The sequence below is a fragment of the Triturus cristatus genome, chromosome 4_1 (genome assembly GCF_964204655.1).
Source record: "Triturus cristatus chromosome 4_1, aTriCri1.1, whole genome shotgun sequence".
NCBI classification, from domain to species: Eukaryota; Metazoa; Chordata; class Amphibia; order Caudata; family Salamandridae; genus Triturus; species Triturus cristatus.
The window spans coordinates 61137522-61158089 of record NC_140585.1 but is presented as its reverse complement, the minus strand read 5'-3'; the positions used below and the strand labels follow the sequence as shown (position 1 = coordinate 61158089).

At 45.0% G+C, this 20568-nt stretch overlaps 1 protein-coding gene across 3 annotated transcripts in view; it reads left to right on the top strand.

Annotated features, from left to right (window-relative positions):
* LOC146839512 (uncharacterized) overlaps positions 1–19595 on the top strand; it is an 85956-nt gene extending 66361 nt beyond the window's left edge. For 2 of the 3 annotated variants that reach the window (XM_085651561.1, XM_085651562.1), the window contains exon 3: positions 17280–19122. In XM_085651561.1, coding sequence (XP_085507687.1) covers positions 17986–19092 — 1107 coding nt within the window. In that variant the 5' untranslated portion in view covers positions 17280–17985 and the 3' untranslated portion in view covers positions 19093–19122. Of the gene's footprint in view, positions 1–17279 lie in introns of all 3 variants that reach the window. The other variant, XM_085651563.1, reaches the window with a different exon arrangement.
* The last annotated feature ends 973 nt before the right edge of the window (positions 19596–20568 follow it).

Genomic DNA, 20568 nt, shown 5'->3' with positions numbered 1-20568 from the left:
GTGGTCTTTCTCACAAGTCTATATGTTGCTGCAATTGCCCTCTTTCAGGAATCCAGCTGTTCCTCCCTGTGTCGTGAGCTGTTTCTTTGCTTTTGTGGTTGTTGATCTCCTCTTTGGAGCCAGACTAGTGAGCGGAAGGTTTATCTTCCAGTGCACTTGTGAAAGAACTTAACAAGGTGTGGCTGCAGGACTCTGACTTCAAGATTGTGGACATTTGCAGAGATTCTGTCACAAAGACAATCTCAGCCTAATTTAATGACAAAAACATGAAGCTTGATCTGTCTGTCCAAGCAGCGGTAGATGTATCCATGAGAAGGCTTCTGGGTCTGGTTCTTAACCAGGGTCAATCACATCATTATACCTTGCTTCACTCCCAACCCTCCATTGGCCATGGTAGTCGTGCCATTAATTTCTACCTCATCTCGGGCAATCGGGCACTTCATATCATCCCCACCGGATAGCCAGCCTCTGCCAACTGGCACTAGAGAGAATCTCCTCATGCTCGGGATACTTCCTCCCAACTATAGTCCTGTCAGCACCTGTGTCAGGGTAATGACCTTCCTCCCTGGGAGGCTAGCTAAGAACAGAGACCCAATGATATTTGAAGGGATGCACCTAGGAATGTCCGTGTCCCCTTTGAAAATGGTGATTGCTGCCAGATTGAGTCCAACAGGGGGCCATTACCAAGATCACAACACTCACTATAATGGGTGCTGCTGAGACACGTCTGTCACCTGATAGTTCTTTACTGAATGCCCCCTCAGTGTGACCCCTGTAGCAAGTTATTCCTTTTAGCTTGAAAGAATGTTCTTTCATTTTTGTACTGACTTGAAATCCAATTCCTTCTTTGACTGTGTCATACCCCTGGGAATGTTCTACTGTTCATACGAATAAAGTAGGACTGTGTATTCTGTGCAACATAAAAGTCAGAATATGGTAATTTGGTTCACACGTATCATCAGGAATTTAGGGCCTGGTTCCTAACTAGCTCACAGTGCCCCATCTGAACCCCTTAAACTTACTAGGATACCAGATGGTTTAGAGTTTTATGTCCCCAGCTGCCTGCACTCACTCCAAAGAGGCCTCGGGTAAATGGTGAGAAGAACGGGCAGGTTTTTCCGCATCCAAAGTCCAAAGTATTCAGGCAAGCCTAGGAGTAGGCAGAATACCGGCTAATATGAAGTTATCTGTACGCAACCCAAAACTGAGCTCCTTCAAAGCCTTCTCTTAAGGCTCCTACAACTTTAAAGTCAGGCTCCCCGATTGACCCATGGCCCCTTAAACTACTAGCTGCAGGGGCTGACATCATTAATCCATTGGTCAATAAGATTCTTAATTGATCTCTAGGAACAGCCACAGTTCCTACAGTTTGGAAACATGCAATGATTCTACCCATCTTAGATGGTCTCTAATATACTATTTCTTTAGACCACCTTTTAAACTTCACTCACATAAGGTCCTGAAGAAAACCAGCCCAATATTGAGAGTCTGGCTGAAACATGTTGACCACGATGGATATCGGAGCCACTAAAGACCTTCACTGATATCCACCTCTATTTTGTAACCACTGCCCAGCGCCCAAACATTAAAATAGTCTTTTGTGTAACCTGGGACCCTCTGGACAGCTTTTTAACTCACACTCCTCTCACTTTCACTGCACAAAACCTGCTCCGCTGTATCCAGGCGTCGAAGCAAACCCAAGGTGCCTTGGGTGGGACCCGATGATGAAGCATGTCACCAACTAGGTTGGTGAGTGAGGGTCTTCTTGAAACACAAGTGTGTTGTCCCTTAACAAACATACACTAGGAGCCTTTACCTGGTAGCTAATTCCCGTTGATATATACATTTATTCCTAGGGGAAGTGTACTGGCTATAGTCCTTTTCCTCTCTCTCCACCTTGATATTGATCCCATTCTGAGGTGGTCCTGGTGTGTTGTGTGTGTTATCTAGGGTAACGCTTACTGCTATGCATTGTTTGGGCTTTATCTGATGAGTGCAACTGACCGGCTGCTCTGGCATCGTCCTCGGCATGCTCTCAGTTGTGCATTTATTTGTGTTTGAGTGTGTGCATCTGACTTGTTTCTTTAGGTATTAGATCCTGGGACCACATGTGATTTTTCTGTTGCAATCTTCCTGGTGTGTTTGAGGCCTGTTCCATGTCTGGTGTTTCCATCACGGTAAGTGCTAGGGATAAATAGAGGACAACTGTGTTATGTTGATCTGATACAGGGTCACTCTGGAACCGTAACAAGTTTTTTATGGTGATTTAGGTAGTGCAGGCAATAGTTGTTCTCTGGTGTGCTGGACTCCTAAGAGTGGGCCCTTTCTATAAATTAATCTGAATCGAACATTCCCCCTCCCTAATTGAGTTATCTACTACCCTGGCTGTTTGTGTCCGTGTCTTGAGCATGGTGAGGGGAGATTAACAAGGTTGGTTGTAGGAGAGCTCTTGCCCATTGTTTTCAACAATCTTTATTGAAAACTGCAGCTTTCTAATTAGGCTTTTATGTCCAACTTGGAAGCGTTTAGTAAAGAAAAAATCTTATGTCCTAATCCTCTGCTCCATAGTAACACTTTCAGCAGTAGGATGCATTTCGGAGAACTAACGTGTACACGCAGTGTAGACGGCATAAGTGTACCATTTGCGAGTCTATGCAAGTAAGTAAGCTGATATTTTAAATTTAATAAAATCAGTACTCGCATGCATCGGGTTCCTGGCAGCCACATGGGCTGCTGGTCAGCTATTGCAGGGGAGTAGGGAAGGCGGGCGGGTTGGAGCCAACTCAGCGGCTGATCACTATGGCCGGAAGAGGCTTTTGCCGCTGATGAAGATGTGGGTGGGGCTGGCGGGGGAGCAGATGCAGCTTTGAAGCTGCAAATAAATTTAAAGCGCAGCGCTTGGAAAATCAGCGGCACCATTGTCCCAGGTGGGCACATCGTTGTGCCTGCAGTAGGAAAAACTCATTACAGAAAATAAAGCACGCACCATGTTACAACCAAGTAAAGGTGCTAGTAGCCATGGGAGGATACAAATGGCGACATGCCCATATTAAGGAGGGACTAATAATCCTCATAATGAATCAGACGCCAGCATTTACGAAGGACAAAGACACAATCCAATCAAAAATAAGGGCAGGGGAGTGAGCGAAGCTTCTCTCCAAACCGTACGGAACTACCACAGATCTCCGCAGAGCAGCGCCTGCACGCTGGCTCAGGCTCGACCTAGTAAAGGACTCTACCCGTTCCAGAGAACACTCATCTAGATGGAATGAAAAATACTTTTTCCTTCCCGGTCCCTCTATCACAACAAAGGTTTTTGATTTGTTAACTAGCAGACCCAGTTCAGCCTTGAAAGTTGAATAAGAGTCAGTCAAGCGCTGTAGGGCCAGGGGTGTCCTGGCCATCAAAACCGCATCATCTGCATAGAACAGAGCAAGCAGCGATAAGCCACCTGCTGATGGAACATCTCTGCACTGCGCGGTTAAAACTTCATTACATTTATTGGTGTACAAGGAAAAAAGAAAGAGGGCAAGGACACATCCCTGTCGCACCCCCTTTTCAATTTTAAATATTTCTAAACATTCCCCCTGTTTACCAAACCTGACTAATGCCCCTGCCTCTCTATACGTCTCCCTAATAAAAAGCATTATGGAGCTGTCCACGCCCATCGACTCCAACAGTACCCACAATTTTGAGTGGTTTACACAGTCGAAGGCCGCAGACAAGTCTACATAAGCCATATAAAACTGGCCCTTTTTTGCACAAACATATTTTGCTGCAAGTAAGGGTGAATTTTGTCCGTGGTCGATCGTACCCCTCCCCTTTCTAAACCCGTATTGTGTCTCAGCTAAAACATTATTAACAAATGCCCACTCCTCCAGTCTATTTAGTAGCAATCTCCCCGTTAGTTTGGCAGCGCTATCCAGCAGGGCGATTGGGCTGTAATTTGCCGGATTCGAGGGATCCCCCTTCTTATATATGGGGATAATCACGGATAGTTTCCAAGATACCGGGAGTCTCACTCTGGAAACAGTATTAAAAACTTATGTCAAGAGTGGAGCCCATACATTTTTATGTACAAAGAAAATATCCAGAGGAACCCCATCTGACCCTGCTGCATTTAGGGCAGGCGATTGAGAGAGTGCAAGCTCAATTTCCTCTAATGAGAATTCCATCCCCAGATGGGCAGTCATCCAGTCCTAAGGTTTTTTTGTAGCGCTATCCATCTCTACATTGTGGATTGATCTTATTGAATATCAAGAGAGGGGCCGCCCTGATCCTGCATAAAAGGGACATTTACCACCCTCCAAAGTGCCTTGCTATCTTTATTCCTCGAAGCCTCACACAAATTTACCCATGCTTCATCCCGTAACTCCTTGTCAGCTCGTAGCTTCCTTATCAAATCTTTGTTTCTGGGACTTATTTTAAGAGCAGTGAGAAGATCTTTGGAGGCCTTTGAGCAAGTTGTCTCAAACCCCCTTATCGTCGATGGAGTGTTTCTTGTAGCTGGATGTAAAAGATTAGAATTTATAGATGTTAAAATTTTACTAAATGCTATTACTAATTGATGACTATCTGTGTTAGTGTCTAAGCAGGATTCATTGTCAGGTAACACCTCATTTACAACCTTTGGGAGGAAGGAAATAGGGTTAATTTTCTCCCATTTAAGAGTAGATCCATTTTTCCTACTCCGAATCGGTTTTGGGGCAAATATAAAGCTTGACTTAGCAGAAAGAGACCAAACTGAACAAAAAAGAAGGAAAGCATGATCACTGATCTCTGTAAACTCGGCTATAGAGGACTTAATACATCTCTTAAAATTAGTCTGAATAATTGTAAAATCAGATGTCGAGGTAACTCCAGTACGTTGAAAGGTGGGGAGGGATTGACCAGTCATGGGGTGACACGGGTTTATTATAACTAGGTCCCAAGTTAATGAAAAACAGTTTGAAATGTTTCCGTAGTTATGATGCATAAAATGGACTAGCAACAAATCATTAGTGTCAGTTACCCCACAAATACGTTGGTCCGAATTGGAGCTACAGTACAATAAAAAAAATTGAACGTGGGGTATGTTAACAGAGATTCCAATATTCCTGCCAACTCATCTGTCACCTGTGTAGGATTCTTAAAATTATTATAATAAAAATTAATCCGTAACAAACCAATTTTCCCAGAACCTTCAGCCACGATAACATGACAATGGGGCGAGTTATTGATAAAGTTCACCTTACCTAGGGTGATCGTGTTTGCTATAATTCTGATTAAGCCCCCCTTAGATCTACATGCTGCTGATGGAAGTGCTGGCGTAACAAAGGAGCTGTAGCCATCTACATAGACTGCTCTGCCCAATTTTCCTGAAAGCAAATAATATCCGAATTCGTTAACACTTTATTCCAATTTTGATTATCCTTTTTGTTGTCATAACCCGCTATATTCCTAGAGAGAAACTTTATGTTCGAGGCATATGAGCTGCAGATTACACACTGTGCATAGATCGCCATCTGGTGTTGGGCCCGGATGTTTGCAGTTGTTTTTCCTCTTGGAAAGTCTTTGGAAGTCACGAGGTATGTGACTCCTCCTTTGGATCATACTGCGCATGGACTTCGGCTCCATCGTCAGATTGTTTTTTCCGCCATCGGGCTCGGATGTGTTCTTCGCGCTTCGGTTCCAAACAGTTTTTAGTTCTTCTGATCGGCGCGCAATCCTTCCCTTTCCGCGGTATTGTTTCGATCGTGATCTCCACACTCGACGCGACTCTCATTGTTCGAAGTCTTCGATTCTGGTCGTCGACGAAGGCCTTCGGGCTTACCTGAGCTCTGGTCCTGGCTGATGGAAAGGACTGAAGTTAAGAAGTGTCCTCGATGTGGGTCCAAGTTTCCCCACACCGATCTCCATGAGGTGTGCAACCTCTGCCTCTCCCCAGAACACCAGGCTCGAGACTGTCCGGAGTGCAAATCCTTCCAGTTTAAGAAGACTATTCGGGACCGAAGGGCGAGGAGAACCATGGCACACTCGTCGACTGCGATCCCCGACGACATCTTCGGAGAAGGCGTCGATGTTCCAGAAGAGCAGCACACCAAAGAGGGCCTCGTCAGCGCCTCCGAAGCAGACAACTCAGATGTCGAGGACATCACTCCGGCACAGAGGCGCATGAGTACTAACATCGACCCCCACCCTCAACGGCATCGAAAAAGGCTTCGGTCACGCCTTCGCCCACGGGCCTAGGCACGACCAAAGACATTGCTTCCCACACCTCGCCATCGGGCCCGGTTAAGAAGCCCATCAAGCCTTCTGGCGGCTCCGGCTCGGGCTCGAGCCAGCCTGCCGTCGGTGCCGAGAAACACTCCTCCGCACCGGCGCTGAAAAAGAAGATGGCCTCCTCCTCCTCCGCGCCGAGCTCCACACCGAAGCACCCTGCGCTGAAGACAAGCACTAGCTACTCGGTACCGACACCGTCCCCGGAGCCGAGCAAAAAGTCCAATGCCCTCGACACCCACACCTCGAAGCCGAAAGTCATCTCAGAGCCGAGGAAACAACCAGACATCTCTAAGCCGCACAGTTAAAAAAACAACAAACCGATGCCGATTCTAAGACCGCTGGACAAGCTTGCGCCAGCTCCACCTCCAAAGAGAAGAGACTTTGCTACCTCCCCTTTGAGAATACCTTCACCCCCTCCTCCTCCACCTCCTCCTCCACCTCCTCCTTCACCTCCTCCTTCTCTTCCGCCTCCCCCACCTCATCATTCCCCCACACCCTCTCCGGATGAGGATGATGACGATGTCTACGATGACACAGGGGACGGGCCCCATGACCAGCCCACAGGGGACCCCACTCCTATAGGCTCCCCAGACCCATGGGACGACTACAACATTGCAGACGTCCCTAATGTCCCGCAAGACGACCTTTACCCTTCAAGACCGTCCCCCCCCCGGAAGACATAATGGGGTTTAACCAACTACTCCATAGGGCTGCACACTACCACGGAGTTGATCTCCATACAGACCCCGTGGAGGAGGACTTCCTCCTAGATACCTTTGACACGACACAGGGCCACTTCCATCCTGCCCATGCTTAAAGGGGTTATCAAGCACGCGCTGGAGGTCTTTAAAGACCCGGTCAGGGCCAGGATCATCAACCCTCGCATCGAGAAGAAGTATAAGGCCGCCCCTACAGACCCCACCTACATCAGAGGGCCAGCACCACTAGACTCCTTAGTAGTCTCCACTGCAAGGAAGCGTGCAAACTCCCAGGCATCAGGCGAGGCACCACCACCTGATAAGGAGTCCAAACTCCTAGACGCCTCTGGCAAGCGCACTGCATCCCAGGCTGCCAACATATGGCGCATCGCAAACACACAAGCGCTTTTGGCAAGATATGACAGGGCACATTATGATGAACTGGAGCCATAATACAACACCTCCCTGACAAATACAAGAATAGAGCCAACGAGCTAATCCAGGAGGGTTAAACCATCACCAACACCTCCATTCGCTGTGCCCTAGATGTAGCTGACACCGCCTCAATGGCAATTAACACCAGCGTCCTCCTCCGTAGGCATGCCTGGCTACAAATTTCAGGTTTCAAACCCGAGGTGCAGGCTTCCATCCTGAACCACCCCTTTGACCAGGAACATCTGTTTGACCCAAATGTTGACGTTGCCCTGGAAAAAATGAAAAAAGACACATATACGGCGAAGTCTATGGGAGCCTTACAGTAGCACCCTCCCAGGCGCTCCTTTCGCCGCTCTTCCTTTCGAAGCACCTCCAGACCTCAAGACCCTATAGAAGACCCTAGACCTCAAGGACGCCTATTTCCACATTCCTGTTCACAAGGCTCACAGGAAGTTTCTCAGATTTGTAGTGGACGGTCAACACTATCAGTTCAAAGTGCTCCCATTCGGAGTCACCACAGCACCACGGGTGTTTACCAAGTGCTTAGCGGTAGTGGCAGCACACTTGCGAAGACAACACATCCATGTCTTCCCATACCTCGACGACTGGCTCATAAAAGCCAACTAATGCAACCAGTGTGTAAAACACACTCACGCCACTATCCAACTACTTCACCAACTAGGCTTCACAGTAAACCATACAAAGTCCCATCTGCAACTGTCCCACGTAAAACAGTACCTTGGTGCCACCATAGACTCCTCAAAAGCGCTAGCCTATCCCAGTCCTGCCAGGATAGCAAACATTCAGGCTCTATGCGCCAAATTTCACCCAGAACACTCTCTTCCAGCTCGATTGTTCATGCAACTTCTAGGAATGATGGCCTCTTGCATATTCATAGTACCTCACGCAAGACTCCAGATGCGTCCTCTCCAAGAGTGCTTAGCACGCCAATGGAACCAGGCCCAGGGTCAATTGACAGATCTGGTGTTGGTAGACGGTCGTGCCCATCGCTCTCTGCAGTGGTGGACCACCAAAAACCTTTCCAAAGGACGACCGTTTCTGGACCCGGTTCCTCAGATAGTACTGGCAGCGGACACATGGCTCTCCGGCTGGGGAGCTCACCTTCTACATCACACCATGCAGGGCAGGTGGACACCTCAACAGAAGTTACTCCACATCAACTATCTAGAGTTACTAGCCATATTCTTAGCCCTAAAGGCCTTTCACACCCATGTCTCAGGCAAGGCCGTCCTAGTCCGCCCGGACAACATGACAGCCATGTACTATATACAAAAACAAGGCGGCACACACTCCCTGCAGCTCTCTCAGTTGGCCAGACCATATGGAGATGGGCCATACCCCAAAAAATCTTTCTCCTAGCCCAACATGTCCCAGGAGTCCAAAACACTATGGCCGATCTGCTGAGCAGACAAACACAACAGATCCATGAGTGGGAACTCCATCCACAAGTTCTTTACCCGTACTTTCAAATGTTGGGCCATCCACAAATAGACCTTTTTGCCACCCACAAAACGCCAAATGCCCAAGCTTCACCGCCAGGTATCCACACCCATTGTCCAAAGGCAATGCGATATGGATAAACTGGTCAGGCAGATTTGCGTATGCTTTTCCGCCTCTCCCACTCATTCCATTAGTGGTGCGCAAACACTCCCTCACTCTCATACTAGTAGCTCCAACTTGGGCCAGACAACCGTGGCACCACACTGCTGGAACTATCTGTAGTACCGCACCAAAAGTTACACCTCTCTCCACGCCTCTTAACCCAGAACCATGGAGATATCAGACACCCGGACCCAGCTCAGCTCAACCTTGCGATCTGGCTCCTGAAATCCTAGAATTCTGTTGACAATGAAGCAAAGTATTTCGCTGGGATACTGTTGAATTCACTACGGGTTTGGGCGGAGGAAAATCAAGTAATTCCGCCAAACCAAACTGGCTTTATGAAAGATACAGGAACAGCAGTCAACCTCTTGTCACTGTCCTGTTTGATAGATCAGGCAGAATCTAGCAAAGGATCTCTTTATATGGGATTTATTGATTATAAAGCCGCATTCGACAATGTCAACAGGGCAAAGCTCTGGCAGAAACTCAACAGTCTGGGCATACTAAACGATCTATTAAGAGCCATACAGATGCTGCACCATGACACCTGGGTCAGGATCAAAATTGGGGACGGATCAAGACTGTCTCGTCAAATAACAACATCTAGAGGCCTAAAACAAGGATGTGTCTTGGCCCCCACCCTTTTTAATCTTTTTCTATCAGACCTTCCTGAGGCACTAAATAAAATAAACTCTCATGCTTCTAAACTTGCCAGCTTTCGCTTGTCAAGCCTCTTATATGCAGACGATTTGGTCCTTTTAAGCAACACAAAAGTAGGTCTGCAAAGATTAATGGATGCAGCTGCTGAGTATTCAATACGGAATGAGCTCCAGATAAATAACAAAAAAACAAAAATCTTGGCGGTGCGTCCTGGCAAGCCCCGGAAGACGGCTTGGTTCTTAAATATGGTGAGAATTGAAGAAGCACCTTGTCAAAAATATTTAGGTGTCTTTTTTAACAACAACGGTGGCTACAAAACTCAGCTAGAAGAGCAGAAAAAAAGCGAGTAGCACTTTCTTTTGCTCTCAGCTCCATCTTTAAGAAATTGTTTGGACCAACATTCACCCCAATTTTACAGACAGCTCAGGCAAAAGTCATCCCCACCCTATCATATGGAAGCGAGGTTTTAAAGGGGCGGGACAGTGGCAACTTGAACACAATTATTGCAAAATTTTTTAGAACAGTGTTTAAGTTTCCAAAAAACACCTCATCAGCACAGATCAGGCTAGAATTTGGCATCAGCAATCAAACTCTGGCGAGACTAATGAGTTTTTTAATAAACTGCCATAAACTAAGGTCATCAAAAGCCGGGAGTCTGGCACAATATCTTTGGTCCAATATATATACAAACCAATGGCAGTCGGGGCATGCATACTGGGCCAAAGGCCTGGCATCTTTGAACCTAACAGAAGCATGGGATTTGCAAATCAGCCAAGGCGAATTCAAAGATTGGCAAAAATAAGCATGAAAAAACTTTCTGTAGTAGAGGACAAATCATGCCTCGCAAAAAGGTCACATGGATGGCTAACCCTCAACACGTACTCCAAATTGTCTTCTCAGGGGTACCTAACTTTACCATTCTCTGCACATACTAAACTAAACACAGCAGTTATGCCGCCTTTGTGGGAAACACAGAGAAGATATAATCCATATTCTCTGTTTATGCACATGCCTGATGCAGGATAGAAGGTCCCTCCTAAGGAAAATTTGGAACAAAATGGAAATCAGGTCCTGCAGAGCCGCAGTTTTAGCAAGTTTCAACTCACATAACCCGGAGCTAAATTACGCCTTAGTCAGGTTCATGGAGCAGGCCGACAAAAGAATAACGAAAGGGTCAAAAAATTGAAATCATCATCATGGACTTAGCTGGGTGGCTGTCCTTGAGGGGCGAGGTTAAATGAACTTGAAAGCACCCCACACCAAAACTTTGCAAAAATAATTTTTTATAGAATTTTGAAAGTGTTTTAGCAAGAGCGAAAGGAGAATGGACTCCAAACCTGAAAGGCTGCACTTTTAGTTACTTAATGCACTTTATTGATTGCACAGAATGTCATTTTAAGAATCAGTACAGTCTTATGGTAATATCGCAACCTCTTAAAGTAATTAATCAAATCATTTTTTTTTTTTTTTCGTACACAAAAAACGTTGCCAATGTATTTGGGCTTATGTTATTGTATAATGAAGTGGATTGCAAAGGTTATTTTAACTAAGCAATAAAGTATTATTATTATTATTATTATTAAAAAAAAGAATTCTGTTATCTTAATCTTCCCCCTGACTGTATGAACGTCATTAGAGAAGCTAGACGACCTACCACTAGAGCTTGCTACGCAGCCAAGTGGCAAGGTTTTGTGATCTATTATCACAACAATAATATCAATCCCTTAGATGTGTCCATTCAACACATCATAGGCTATTTATTTCACCTACAACAATGCAACCTAGCCTACACGTCTATTAGACTGCCCCTTTCTGCCACAGCAGCTTATCTGCAAAACAGGCAACTTCTCTCACTCTTTCGAGTACCTGCCATAAAAGCCTTAATGGAAGGCCTCAAGAGGATAATTCTCCCCAAAGTGCCACCCTCACCTGTCTGGAACCCAAACATCGTTTTCATGAGACTAATGGGGCCTCCCTTTGAACCTCTACACAAATGTGAACTTCAATTCCTAACATGCAAAACTGCTTTTCTTGTAGCCATTACTTCCCTCAGAAGGGTCAGTGAGCTACAAGCACTCGCCATTCAAGAACCCTTTCTGCAAATGCACCATAACAAGGTTGTTCTCCGCACTAATCCAAAATTCTTTCCTAAAGTCATTTCTCCCTTTTACCTAAACCAATCTGTGGAACTGCTCGTATTCTTCTCACAGCCACAGACCATTGCAGAAAGAGCTCTACACACACTAGATGTCAAACGAACCTTACTCTACTACATCGAGAGGACACAACCCTTTCGTAAGACCAAACAACGGTTCGTGTGCTAGTGTGGGCCAGGCTGTCCTAAAAACACTGTTTCAAACAACTGCAACAGATTCTGGTGGTCGCCGCTAGCAGCGAGTACTGCTATGTAATCTATGCACAGTGTGTAATCTGCAACTCATATGCCTCGAACGGAATATGCTACTTACCAGTATGCATCTGTTCTTGGCATGTAGAGCTGCAGATCTACACACGCCCACCCGCCTCCCCGGCTACCTTTATCTGTTCCAGTTTATCTTATTTAGATACAGCACACATGGGCATCTTCACTGCTTATTACTACACTCCATCATTTCCCTGACGATGGAGCCCAAGCCCATGTGCAGTATGATCCAAAGGAGGAGTCACATACCTCGTGACTTCCAAAGACTTTCCAAGAGGAAAAATAACTGCAAACATCCGGGCCCAACACCAGATGGCGATCTATGCACAGTGTGTAGATCTGCAGCTCTACATGCCAAGAACAGATGCATACTGGTAAGTAGCATATTCCATCACTTAGGGACTCCTGCGACCGAATCGCTGTCGGTACTGGTGAGAAGGATGATATAGGGTCAAATGGTAAGGATGTAATACTGCTTAGTGAACCTAAAACGGCCACCTGAACCCTCTCCACGAGTACCAAACCAGAAACCGGGCATCAAAGCCACCTGCGCAGGCTTATGACCAGTTCTTACTGAAGAAAGGCACTGAGTGAGTACAGTGGAACTACGTACTGGTGCGGACCTATAAAAAAAGCCCAACGAGACTGAATAAATCTGAGAATGGAGTGAAGGGGCAACCGGTAAACTCCCTAATGGGTCTCTCACTAGCCATTCATTATCAAAGTTTAAAATAACCAGTCATTATTGGTTATTTTTACATCAGACCCAATTTGCTGCATTCTCCTGGCCATTATCAAATGATTCTGGATGAGACTACCTTCATTAGAGTTTTGAGTCATCCAGTGTTGAGCCTTGGCCATCAGCTGAAGTGAAGATATTCTAAGATTGGGACGTAGTAAAGGCACGTTGACTAAAATTTGGTTGGCTATGGGCCCGAGGAGACGGGGGGGATTTACCTCAACCTGTGGTCTTGATAAGTCATGTGATTGCCCCTTACCCATAGAATCTTGTATGGTCACCTGCGGTGGGCAACACCTAGGGACCAAATCTACATGGTCTGGGCCTATAGGATCCCTGCTGTGGGCCAACTGAACTGTCAACACAAGGATGACCAATGGAAGTAGAGGGCGATTTAGCTAACTCACGATCAAGGATCATGTTTTCACAATTAAAACACAAATTATGACTTTCACAATTATAGTTTTTAAGAGTTTTACAGACATTAGAGGGGATGACCTTAGGTGCGATCTATAGAATCTAAATGGGCATAGATCGGTTGCAAAAGGTATTTAAAGTTATCAAGAAGATCACACCAATATGAGGGAAATGTAGTCTCTGAATGTTGCTAGACCATTCATACATGTGGAACTCGCTGGCATAGCAACCTTTCTGATCTTCTTGGCAGGACACTTGGAGGGCAGTATCGCATAACCTCTTTTTCATTTACCATTTACAGAGGTAGCATTAGTTGGTTTCCAACTAAATGTAGAGGCAGTCTGTGAATGTTTTGGGGGTTGGTACAGAGACTGCCGGCGATTCTGGAAGAGAAACCCCATATAGTTTTGTTACACCCCCCTTAGTTGGAGAAACAACTAGATTAGATGATTGCCCTGACGCTGACCCCAACAAAAGTCTCTTCTCTGTAAGTACGATTTATTTTTCTAATGCCGATGTTGCCTTGGCTAGAGAGGTATCTAAAGAGGTAACAATTACCTCCTCTGTTGCTCTCAGCTTTTTCTTGCCCATGGTGGACCTGTAACGGGGAGTGTACAAGTTAGAGGGGGGCCCAGCCCAGCCTCCTCCGGGCTCCAACGGGCATGGAGGAGCACGCCCATGGCCCGGGCGAGTCCCATGGAGAGGTACTACGCTGCTGCCTTTAAGCGCCTCCGGGCGTGGGAAGAGTGATGCATCGTGTGGTGGAGCCTTGGGGCTGTAGTCAGTGCCAATGCACTGCTCCGATGCTTCCCCCACAGCGGGACCTCACTGCTGCCTTTAAGCGCCTCCGGGCGCGGGAAGAGTGAGGCGGCGTGCGGTGGAGCCTGGGGACTGTAGTCAGTGCCCCAGCCCCGCTCCAATGCATCCCCAGGGAATCTCTAATAGAGTGCTCTACCTTGCACTCACTTCAATTGTCGAACTTGAGCATAATTGGAGACTTGAATCTTCATCTTGATCTAATGAACAATAAAGAAATCCAGGACTTTACTAATGACCTGGCCACTTTCTTATTAGCTCAGTTAGTAAAACATTCAGCTATAAGGCCGGCCATCTGCTGGACCCTGTTTTTTCCAACCTGGCCACCCTTCCTACTGCTCCCCTATTCCAGTGACCTGGTCAAACCATTATTTGGTGCCTATGACCATTGATACACCTAGCGTTGAAAAATACATTACCAGTAACCCCCCCCAATGAGAAAGTAGTGGCATAAACTGGACCCATCTGCCTATTCAAGGTTTATCAACAGGAGTGTGCTTCTATTAGACTCCAATATAGAACGGGCGGAGACTTCCACCAAAGCATGGAAATCTTCTCTATTGTGAACAGCCTGATTAAACCCACCTCCACTCCTGGATTAGCGGAAGCTTCATACAGCCTTTTCAGCAAGCTTGGTCAATGATCTTTACTTTAACAGGAGTGAGAAAACGGTCAAACCTGTCTCTCTTGACAAAGGGACCTACCACTCGCAATGGGCTCCCTTGGACCAATTGGCTCTACTTGATGCAGATTCTATTTCCACCAAAATGCGTCAAGTGAAATCTGGATCTCCGGATGACCCATTTAAAATTATATTTTAAAATTTAAAGAGAGCGTCAAACCCATATTTCTAGAATTAGCCAAACTCTTGCTGAGCACTGAAGAAGTATCAATATCATGGAAACACGTCTTCTAAAAAAGCCTTCACCAAATGCCACTCAGCCAGAAAACTATCAACCCATTTCTCTTCTGTCGTTTCTGTCCAAGGATGGGGAGAAACATGTAAACCATCTCCTAACCAAAATATTAGAACAATATAAAATATTAGATTGTTCCCAAAATGGATTTAGATAATACAACACCGAATTTGGTCTTTTAACAGTTACTGAATCCCTTTGCAGTACTGCAGATGCTGGGAAATCCCAGGCTCTGATACTTCTAGATTTAAGTGCGGCCTTCGACACTGTCTCACATGCAATAATATTAACTCGCCTCACTGACCTGGGGGTACAGGACAAAGTTCTTGCCTGGTTTACCTTCTTTTTAAAGGATTGGTCTTTTAAAGGTATACCCCCCCTTTCGCCTCATCACAAAGAGGACTGGCTCCTGGTGTCCCTCGGGGTTCGGAGCTTAGTCCTACCCTTTTTAATATTCACATCAGACCTCTGGCGAAGTTAGTGAAATATTTTGGAATATCTCACTAGTGTCGTATGCTGATCACACTCAGCTAATTATTTCCCGGTCGGCAGAGTCGACTGGCTTTTGTGTCAAATCTAAAAACTATGTATTCGCGTTGGCCAAATGGATGCACGACAACTGTTTAAAACGTAACTAAAAAAAAACAGAGATCCAAGGAGTACCCAGCCTAGCTGCCTGGATGCAATTTTACATGTCCTCCAGAACACTACACTCCGCCAATCTAAACCTGGCCCACATCACTCGTCACAGCAGAGCCAGAACGGGAGGTTTCTCCTACCATGTCTTAGCTCGGACCCGATGGAATTCTATGCCTCCTACCCTTAGAAAGATTCAATATCACTTACTGTTCTGGAAACAGCGGAGGACCCAGCTCTTCTCCACCTGGGCTGACAATTCCGTCTCTCTGCCGCTGTGTTTCTTAGCATCCTTTTATGTCCCTTGATGATATTGTCTGACACCTGGACCCTCACCTTCCCCTCAGGGCAGGAAGCCTTCAGGTGTTGAGCTTTCTAGGGCTCTGCTCCCCTCTTGTAATGGGTCAAAGTGGTAACACCCTTGCAGCAAGTGCCTTTATCAACCACAGGATTAAGATACAGTGCACACCAATTCCCAGCCCAGTAAAAGCGTATAACAGACCCAAAATGGAGCATGTACCTACATGTTCGCCTCCTCTGTTTGTACCTCATAAGTAGCTACCTGTGCACTTCCTCCTTTTTTATGTCCTGGGCGAGCTTCTCTAAAGACGCTTTTGATCCTTCTACTGCCAACCATGGCGTTTTTCTATCAGATCATTACCTGATGTCTGCTGTGTTCAGCGAGTCACTCCCCTGCTTTAGCTGTCAATTAACCCTGTTGAGCGAGTACGCAGACATAAGGGAGTATGGAAGGTGATGAACAGGGAGTAAGGTAAAGCTGATTTTAAGAAATTCCCAACGGTGTAAATTCTGCACTCACCTGAAAGCAATGGACATCTTGTCCCACTCTGCCAACAATCCATCCACCGACCGAGAAGCATGCTGGCACCAAACGGAAGACATTAAGTCAGATACCATGGTAAGGTAGAAAAAGACAAAAAGCAGACACGTATTGGCAGCAGAGATATTGCAGGTATTTTACTGGTTGTGATGGAATCTCTATAATAAATGCTGCAATCTTCCAACAAATGCTTGAACCATTCCTAGGAATGTAGCAAAGATAACTTAACAAACAGAAAAGTAAAGACAGGAGTTGGAACTTCAGCTGCTCCAGTGTAAACTGGAAAGTACTGTCAAGAAGAGTGTGAATGGAGCTACATTTGTTATTTACTTCCTGCAGCATTACCTTTATTATATACTTCCTGAAGCGTTACATTTGTTATATACTTCATGAAGAGTTTTCTTTGTCATGTAGCCTTGAAAGGGTTACTGGTGTTATACAATTCCAGAAACTGAAGTGACAGCAGCAGCACATCCTGATCCATCTCTTTTTACACAATCCCCTCTTGTTTAAATGAAATCCTAGCCATCTGCGTCTTCCTAAAGCTGTACCTTTAGCAAGGGGGCACTCCATGTGTGCTCTTTCTGTACTAAGTTACTGTGTGAACACTGGATAATCACCTCCTTTTCTGAATTAAGCTAAGTGTGACATGTTCAATAGAACATTTAGTTAAATATCTGTGTATGGTGAAATATCTCTTGGTAACTTTCATAAATGGTCATGACGAGTTGTCTTTTACAACTAGTTAAATATTGTGTATTCACATTCTCTTATATTTCCATTTAGTGATTTTAAATCTCTTTACATCCAATAGGACACCAGCCTTGAATGCACAAATGATCGTGACTAATGACAGTAATCGTGCAAATCTGAAAAAAAGTGGTTAGAAAAAATTAGCTCCAATATTCAGGAAAAGATCTGCATAGTCAGAGACTGCGGAACCTGAACATAAACTGATAGATCCTGGAAGAGGCAGTCCAGAGCAATTCAGTGGATATAAGAGTCTGAGCTGTGCACCTCCACGCAACAGGACTAAGAAATGACCTCTAGAAAATTAAGGCAACAACACTGACAAACCACTGCCTGTATAAACAGGCCTCCACCACCAGCTTTGATCATGTGTTCGAGGTGGATACAGCATTGCTCTGCTTCCTGTAATGATGGCAGACCACCATTCAGCATGCTAGGTGTATTGTAAACTCTTTCTGGCCAAACCACAGGAGCAAGAGAAAAGCACAAGGGAGTGGAGCCAGACAACTGAAGGGTAAAGAAAAGAGAGTGTCTCTGACCTACAACAGACTGTCCCAATTTACATCGAAGGAAGACTAATCTTTACCCGTAAACATCCAAAAGCATTATGCAATCTAAAGACATAACCACCTAGTAAGAAGCTTTACTTGCCACAATTATAATAAATGTAGTTGGTGAGTCTTGTATTTCATTGTGAAATCTGAAATCAAGCATCCAAAATACCACACACATACAGGGAATGTGAGAATAACACAAGTTCTTTATCAACTATGTTAGCTCCTCAGGAAACGCAGTCATGGGATGCAGACAAATATAAACCCGACCCAAAGACACTAACCAAGAAAGAAAAATCATACACAAGCCGCAAGAGCTTTAGTTTGTCATCACTACTACAGAGCCATCAGCAAACACACACAGGAGAAGCAACATGCAATTGCAATGAATGTGTGAAGAATTTTAGTCAGTTAGCACTCCTAAAAGATCAGCAGCGAATGCACATAGGGGAAAAACCATACCTTTGCACTGAATGTGTGAAGAGCTTCAGTCAGTTATCACAACTCCAAATACATCAGCAAACACACACTGGGGAAAAACCATTCCAGTGCAGTGAATGTGTGAAGAGCTTCAGTCAGTTATCACAACTCCAAGTTCATCAGCGAACACATACTGGGGAAAAACCATACCATTGCACTGAATGTGTGAAGGCATTCAGTCAGTCATCTATTCTTCAAAGACATCAGCAAACACACACAGGAGAAAAACCATACCATTGCAGTGAATGTGTGAAGAGCTTCAGTCAGTTATCACAACTCCAAAGACATCAGCGAACACACACTGGGGAAAAACCATACCATTGCAATGAATGTGGAAATATTTTTAGTGATTCCTCAACTCTCAAGATTCATCAGCGATCACACACAGGGGTAAAACCATACCATTGCACTGAATGTGTGAAGAGCTTCAGTCGGTTATCACACCTACAAGGACATCAGCGAACACATACTGGGGAAAAACCATACTATTGCAATGATTGTGGAATTAGTTTCAGTGATTCCTCAAATCTCAGGAATCATCAGCGAACACACACAGAGGAAAAGCCATTCCAGTGTGGTGAATGTGTGAAGAGCTTCAGTCAATTATCACATCTCCAAAGACATCAGCTAACACACACTGGGGAAAAACCGTACCATTGCACTGAATGTGTGAAGAGCTTCTGTCAGTTATCACAACTCCAAAGACATCAGCGAACACATACTGGGGAAAAACCATACGAGTGCAATAAATGTGTGAAGAGATTCAGTGTGTTATCAAATCTTCGAAGACATCAGCGAACACACACACAGGAGAAAAAACATAGCATTGCAGTGAATGTGTGAAGAGATTCAGTCGGTTATTGGACCTACAAAAACATAAACGAACACACACTGGGGAAAAACCATACTATTGCAATGATTGTGGAAGTAGTTTTAGTTATTCCTCAAATCTCAGGAGTCATCAGCGAACACACACAGGGGAAAAGCCATTCCAGTGCAGTGAATGTGTAAAGAGCTTTAGTGGGGCATCAGAGCTACAAAAACAAATTTGAACACACACTGGGGAAAAACCATACCATTGTAATGAATGTGGAAGTAGTTTTAGTGATCCCTCAAATCTCAGGATTCATCAGCGTACACACACAGGGGAAAAGCCATTCCAGTGCAGTGAATGTGTGAAGAGCTTCAGTCAGTTATCACACCTACAAGGACATCAGCGAACACACACTGGGGAAAAACCGTACCATTGCACTGAATGTGTGAAGAGCTTCTGTCAGTTATCACAACTCCAAAGACATCAGCGAACACATACTGGGGAAAAACCATACGAGTGCAATAAATGTGTGAAGAGATTCAGTGTGTTATCAAATCTTTGAAGACATCAGCGAACACACACACAGGAGAAAAAACATAGCATTGCAGTGAATGTGTGAAGAGATTCAGTCGGTTATTGGACCTACAAAAACATAAACGAACACACACTGGGGAAAAACCATACTATTGCAATGATTGTGGAAGTAGTTTTAGTTATTCCTCAAATCTCAGGAGTCATCAGCGAACACACACAGGGGAAAAGCCAGTCCAGTGCAGTGAATGTGTAAAGAGCTTTAGTGGGGCATCAGAGCTACAAAAACAAATTTGAACACACACTGGGGAAAAACCATACCATTGCAATGAATGTGGAAGTAGTTTTAGTGATCCCTCAAATCTCAGGATTCATCAGCGTACACACACAGGGGAAAAGCCATTACAGTGCCCTGAATATATGAACAGCATTAGTCTTTTATCAATTCTGCAGAGACCTCAGCGAACACACACAGGGGGAAAACCATCTGATTGCAATGGATGTAGAAATAGTTTTAGTCGTTCCTCAAAATTAAGGAATCATCAGCGAACACACACAGGGGAAAAAAATGTCAAGTGCACTGAGTTCATTAAGTGCTTATGTAAATTATTATTTTGTACAAAAACAGGTTCAATGACAGCTGCTAGAGAACAACGTCCAAAGGCACAAGAAGTGAAAGTAGGAAATTGTGACCTGTAACTCTGAGAGTTAATGCTTGCAGTGCACAACATTTACCTCTGAAGCCCAGACGTAGGAGAAATTATGCTCATTTCACCCTTCACATGCATCTGTAAATGCACCCATCCTAGTGGCACTTCCCAAGAGGTGTCCAGTATCAAGCTGGAGCCTTGGGAAATTTGCTGGCTCACCACTGACTGTAAATGATTCACGGCCAGATTATTGTATATGAATATATTTTACACCTTTCTTATTTACAGAGAATCACCCAACCAACTCCTAACTGGTGAAAGGAC